Source organism: Frankliniella occidentalis, unplaced genomic scaffold (genome assembly GCF_000697945.3).
Source record: "Frankliniella occidentalis isolate FOCC.00 unplaced genomic scaffold, Focc_3.1 Scaffold99, whole genome shotgun sequence".
Taxonomy (NCBI): Eukaryota; Metazoa; Arthropoda; class Insecta; order Thysanoptera; family Thripidae; genus Frankliniella; species Frankliniella occidentalis.
In genome coordinates this window covers 479,903-486,444 of record NW_026267228.1, presented here as the reverse complement: position 1 = coordinate 486,444, position 6,542 = coordinate 479,903, and the positions used below count along the sequence as shown (strand labels likewise).

Below are 6,542 nucleotides of genomic sequence, written 5' to 3'. Positions count from 1 at the left end.
TTTACAATTTGAAATAGTAAAGGTGCCATGGCCCCTTAGGTAGGCAAACCCGCGCGCACACGTGCTCCTTCTCTGAATCAGCTGAAGTAATTAAACTTCAGAGAATTCTTTTTACAGTTATGGCTGCCGCTTTGCTTCCATACCGTCAGTGGGCGTTGTGCCCCTGAAATAATTGAATCATTTGTTGCTATCGATTGGAATGTTTAATCGGCCCCCGACCTCTCTCCTTTTTTTCCCTTGGCGCGCCCCTGCTGCTCACTCTGATGTGCGGATGCCCCGCCGGCGCGATAGGCGCTGCCCGCTCCACCCAAAGTCCGACCTTTACAGGGCAACGAAAAAAAAGGGTGTTCGCGCCAACGTGGAGTGGTTGTTTGGCTAGCAGGAGTGAGGAGGGGGGGAGTTTGAGGTGTAAGGGAAGGGGGTTCGGGGAAAAGGGTGCGGAGGGGGGGGGGGAGGGCGTAATCACACACGGTGGCGCATTGGCTGCTGCGGGTCTTCCTCTCATCTCCCCCCCCCCTCTTCTCCAACCCCCTTCACCGTGGCGTGAGCTGATTTAGCGGCGTGGAACAGATTACGTATTGAGGGGTCGCAAATCAAAGCAGATCTGGTCGGCGTCTGAGTATTCCCATCGCACGACCGCGCACACCACGTCAGCCAGCCCGTATATTTACCGCGGTTTTCTCAGTATACAGGCGTATTATACCTTAAAAAACGCAACGAGCTAACTAAGACTGAAATATATCTAGATTTTTTTTTTTTATTTTAGCATTTAGGTTTTAAACTGTTTTTCGACCGACTTGTCCGATTTCACCCACGCATTTCTGTGACGTTGCTCGGGTTTCTATGGTCGGTTTAGGGACGTTTACTTTATATGACACTTCTTCTTTGTTTGTCAATCGCCATATATCATTGTAGTCGTCTTATCTTGGCTGGTTGCGGAGAGCTTATGGCGTTAGGGGGTGTATAGTTTTTGCTCAACCGTCGTACGCGCTTTGGTATTACGAGCCGCCAGCAAGGTTACCGCAATCCCGCCGCGCCGCGCCCCACCCCACCGCGTCCCACCCCGCCCCACCCCACCCCGCCCGTCCAGTCCCATCCGGCGGCACCACGCGCCGCGACGCCCCGCCACCGCCAGTACGCCGGGCTTTTCCACAGCTGCCTGTTTCCCAAACTCGAGACAAAGCGGCGAAATGAAATGTATACGAGCTGCAAACTTTTCTCATTGTCAGCTGCACGCTGCCGTTCAGGGGGTCCAGGAGGCGGAGGGGGGCGGCGGGGTGCCTTCTCCTTCCTTTCGGGACGTTTGGCGCAATCGGAGAGCGTTTAGCCCAGCCAAGTCTCTGAGTTTCTCTCTCTCTCTCTCTTACTCCTTGTTTTGAGTGACGGCGGCGCCAGTCGCCTTCAATGTCACTCTTTTCTTCCCGTGCCGACTTCTTCTCCTTATTATTTTGTTTTCAGCGGTGCACGGTGCGGCGCTCGTACTCCTTTGTGCTCTTCTCTCTCTGAGTCTCTCACGCTCAGTGTCTGCTCTTCCTCTGCCTCTCTCTTCCAACTTGTCGAGCGGGGGCGGACGGGACGGCATTCACCAGAGTCTTGAGCGAGTTTGCGTCTCCCCCGCGGTCTTCACTTCACCTGTCCTGGCGCGTGTTCCTCAGCCGCAGCAAGAGCGCTGGCAATGTAGCCCTCCGTCTGTCCGACTGTCTTCCGTAGCACTGATTTCATCCAATCGAATGAGTAAAGTTATCCCCTCCCCTCCTCCTCACCTCACCCCTCTCCCCCGCCGTGGTCCCGATCAGGAGGGGCCCAAGCCCTCCTCTCTGATTGAACAATGAGGGGTCTCGTTCCTCTCTTTCGCCCCCCCCCCTCTCTCACCTCACTCCGTCTCTCTCTCTCCCTCACACTCTCCTTCCCCTCACTTCTCACTACGAGGACACCCTCAGGGGTCCTTTCATTCATAGTCGTCGTAGAGCCCCCTTAGGCTTATCCCGAGGGAGTGAGGGTGGGGTAGGTTGGCTCACCCCCTCACCAACAAGCCACGTGACGCGATTACCAACCCAATGGAAAGGGGGGGGGGGCAGAGAGAGAGAAGAGGAGAGAGGCAGCAAGAGAAAAGAGGAGGACGACGACGACGTCGTTTCAATAAAATCACATATGTGCGAGACTTATCCTCTTTGTGCGCTTCTGCTGACCACACACCCAATTCGACAAAGCTCTCTTTTTTCTCTCTTTTTTTTTTATTTTATATTTTTCGGTGGAGCTTTTCTGTCGCACACGCGGTTTTATACGACCCCTAGACGTGCGGCACTCTGAGTGACCGTAAGTGCTCCTGCGGCCATCGTGGCGGGGCGGGGCGCAGTGGGGCGGGGCGCCATCACGAGGTGACGTGACGCCAGCTAAAGGGCCCTTCAATGCAATTTACATCACTCTCGAGTGAAGGGGAGCAGGCTGCTGCTGGTTGGCTATCTTATTCGCAGGCCCTGGAAAGCTTTGGAACCGTCCTCCCTCCCCCACGTCACCCACACACATGCACATTAGCCCAGAGAAGCATGTTATTATCTGGCGTGTTTTACATTCTCATTCCGGACCGGTTAGCAGCAAAGTTCTGTGCCTGTGCAGTGCCTTGGCCTGCGCATTCATCTAGGAAGTTTGGCGTCGTCTCCCTCCTCCCCCCCCCCTCTCTCTCTTACACACACACACACACCCGCTCGAGCGCGCGTGCGCCCACACACACGCATTCGCAGGCGACCACGCTTCCTGACTTTACCCTTTCGATTCACGGTCTAGCAATCTCAATTTCTGAACTCTATTCCGACTATCCGATAATGCTCCTCGATGTTTATTAAACCGTCCGGCTATCGGTTTTGCTTGAAACTAGCAGATTCTCGCTGCATGTGCGGCTGTTCCATGAGTTGCCAATCAACAATTTACTTGTTTCTTTAAAATCGGTGGTTACATGTTCTTTTGGCCTCTTTTTATTCATCATGGTGTTGTCATGTCTAATAAAACTTCTCGATTGGTGTTCGCATGGCGCTCCGCTCCCTTTTGGCACATTGCTGAAATGGATCACCAGACTTAATTAATTGGCTCCCAGGTCGCGCGCTGCTCTGTTCCCTTATTTTTTTCCAGCATGAATGCGCCCCTCATGCGATTTTTCCTCTTCTTTTTTGAAACCGTTTTAATGAGCTCCCCCAATGTATTCGCGCCAGGCCGCCAACCTTTTCTTTATCAAGCTGCGCCGTTATTTCCGTGTGCGCTGCGGCTCATGCTTCTGAAAGTAAAACAGTCGTGAATGAAAAAGTAAACGTGTGAATAAAAGTAAACGACGCCCATGAATCGGCACAGTTTTAAGGTAACTTAAGCTTACCAACACTGTGACAAATAACTTTGTAAATTCAAAAATATAAATTTTGTCAATTTAATGTTTACAAAAATCCCAGTTGGCCTCTTACCCTCTCTGCGTGCTCTGTGGCAAACGGAAATTGTATATAGCATTGTAAATTTGCATCCAAATACGGATGCATTGAGGGTGATGGCGGGCAGTCCTCGCACTCGCGCGGAAAGTAGATTCCCCCGCAATTACGTTTCACTTTGTCGCCACTTTAGGTATGGTAATGCGTTGCCGTCCTTCCTAAACCCAATGCCGTGTCGCTTCTGATTTGCGAAGCGTGTGCGCGGCGTGCTGCCGGCGTGCGCAATGTACGACGTGTCCTTCCCTTTCACAAGGCAGCTTACCTCGTTTCTTTCCTAAAACCCTATACAAGCGGACGACTACAGCAAAAGAAGAAAAATAAAAATGAGAAGGGCACACGCAGCCTTTAGCCCTTTGGCGCTCCGTCCCGTAAGCCTCCGCGTCAGCGCCGCCTCCCCAGTAATTGCATTAGCAGAGCAGCCCCGCGGCCGTAACCTGAGCATGTTGGTCACACTGTCGACGAGATGGCAGATTTCTTGACTAGTCCAAATAATTATTTATTTTACCAAAATAAATACTTTTGTTCTTTTCTTGTGTGTGTGTTTTTTTGTTGAAAAGAAAAAAGGGGGTTCTATGGCATTTAGAGCAGCGCGGAATGCGCCCCCCAGCTAAGGGCAGCCTCAATTTATTACGAAACTTTTGCTGCTGCCGTCAACTTTTGCATCAGCACCCATGGCATTCCGTATTCTCGGGAGAGCTCTGCCCCGCCGCGGAGAAGGGCCCTCGTCAACTTGGTCACTCGTCGCCCCCTTCTTTTCTCCCGCCCCCCCCCCTCTCTAACCTCTACCCGCCTCCTTCACCTCGTCGCGGGACTTACATAAGTCTGTCTCAGAAGTGATTTTAAACTCGATGCTCGAAGGGTGCGCCGCCGCGCGATATACAGAAGAAATTTGCCATTGGCTGCGTAGCTATTTTCTGTGTCAGAAATATGTTACTATTTGTAATTTTATCTCTTTCAGTGCAGGAGGCGCGTGGGTTCTCGTTTATACTAAATGAACTTCCCCGGTCCCCCCGGTGGCCCGGCCGCGCCCGCCACAGCGCAACCTCGAGCTCAGCCCCCGACATAAGTAGCGTCTTTCAGTTCATTCCCTTAAATTTAAAGAAACCGCGCCCTGTCAGCTCCGCGCCGGAGCGTCGCGCTTTCAGGGCGAGGCTGGCCCCAGGAGGGTGGTGGGATGCCCCTCCTGGCCGGAGCGAGGGGGCTCATCAAAAAGGCATGAGTACCGGAGAGCCCTTTTACTTCTTCCTGCCCCCTCTTTTGCCTTCCTGCGCCTCCCTCGGTCAGGCAGAGCTTCACATCTCTCTCTCTCTCCCTCCCTCTGTGACTCTCGTCACCACCTCAGACTGAGAGAAAGGTATCTAGTCAGCCCTGACTTTTGACCTATCCTCTACAAACTTAATGCCGCCAAAAAGTTTGTTGTCTTGCGTCCGATGCATTCTAAAAACAATTTGAATTAGCCTTATTGCACAGGCTTATTCACTGGTAAACTAAGTGTTCAACTGCTCAACACTTCTAAGTGTGCAACTGAAGGTTAAATACTTGCAAGTGTGCAACTCGGTAGGTGTGCACTTGCAAGTGTACGACTACAGAGTTAGACACTTGCAAGTATTCAACTTGCAGTTCCACACTTCCAAGTGTTGAGCAGTTGAACACTTAGTTTATCAGTGTTTTTAACACGCAATTATGGACACACATTACGGAAATATGAACAGTTTAATTACAACAGTTATTGAACAAGTGTTCATAATTGTGTACAATAAAAATAAGCATTTTTAAAAAAGAATTTTTTTGTTAGCTGCGAAAAATAAAGTTTACAACAATTGAGTGTGTAGCTTGTAGCACTTTGGAAAGGCATATGTGCGTGTTCGTGTCTGGATTACTTGTGGTTGTCGATCTAGGAAGGTAGCAGCTGCGCTGCTAGCTACTTGTGTATCGGGTGTCAAACACATGCGGCTGACCAACTGTTCGGGTCTTTTGATTCTCTAGTGACAAGAGGCTCCAGTTACGCATCGAAAGAAAAATAAAGACCGAATAAAGACTTACGTTGTCCAATGCGATGTTGTCAATCGGATGGCATTATATTGATTTGTGTTTATTTTCTTCTGTTGCAGTACATTGGCAGCATGGACGTTCCTAGGCCGTCAAGTAGAGTGGAGATCGTCGCCGCCATGAGAAGAATCCGAGTAAGTTTCACATCATTTTTGTCGAGGGAAGGCGCATTTCGAGCATTCGTTTGTGTAACGCTGCTTGCTTGAGCAGGATAGTTCTAAAAAACAACTGTTTCAATAGGCAGGATTCTCCACAGGCATTTTCCCAGTGAGGGCGCATCCCAATGGCGCACCGTACGAAAACCGCTGGAAAGCAAAAAAGTTGAACTTAGCACCATGGATGGTACTACATGGTATTTTGGGGGGAAGCGCTAAATCTTAGCTTAAATTGCAAATCGACACTCGAGCTCTCACTGCTATTCACTGCAACAGTGAATATTCACCTCGACTCAAAGAGCTGCAGGTTTCTGTGCGCTTTTACCGGTGCACTTCAGTTTCTTATTCCTATTTTTTTTTTTACCCCCAGTTGATTACTCGTGAATCAATATAATTCGGGGGGCAGAGGGCGTCTTTCTCCTACTTTCGCGCCGTTTTAAACGACTTATTTCGCGGCCAGATCGGGTCGGAGAGACACTCGAGATTCCTGCCGCCTAATTGGAGCGGCGGGCGGTGTGCTATTGGCACGTCCCTCCCGAGTCCTGCAGGGGTCCTCAGGGGCCTTTAGCCAGGGAGATTAAAATCCGAAATGAAGTGCTTGCTGAAGAGAGAGAGAGAGAGAGGGCGAGGGGGGGTGCAGTTCCAAACGGCTTCCAGGCAAGAGGCGACAAGTGGAGATTTGGACCGGGGGGAGCAGCGGGATTGGCGGCAGGGGGCAAAAGTGGGGGTGTTGTCATGTCTAATAAAACTTCTCGATTGGTGTTCGCATGGCGCTCCGCTCCCTTTTGGCACATTGCTGAAATGGGGGGGAGGGCGTAATCACACACGGTGGCGCATTGGCTGCTGCGGGTCTTCCTCTCATCTCCCC

The 6,542-nt window shown here is 51.0% G+C and overlaps 1 protein-coding gene across 1 annotated transcript in view; it reads left to right on the top strand.

Moving 5' to 3' along the window:
• Positions 1-6,542, top strand: part of LOC113202899 (capon-like protein) — a 132,815-nt gene that overhangs the window by 77,073 nt on the left and 49,200 nt on the right. The window contains exon 2 of the mRNA XM_052269689.1: positions 5,582-5,653. Coding sequence (XP_052125649.1) covers positions 5,582-5,653 — 72 coding nt within the window. The remainder of the gene's footprint in view (positions 1-5,581; positions 5,654-6,542) is intronic.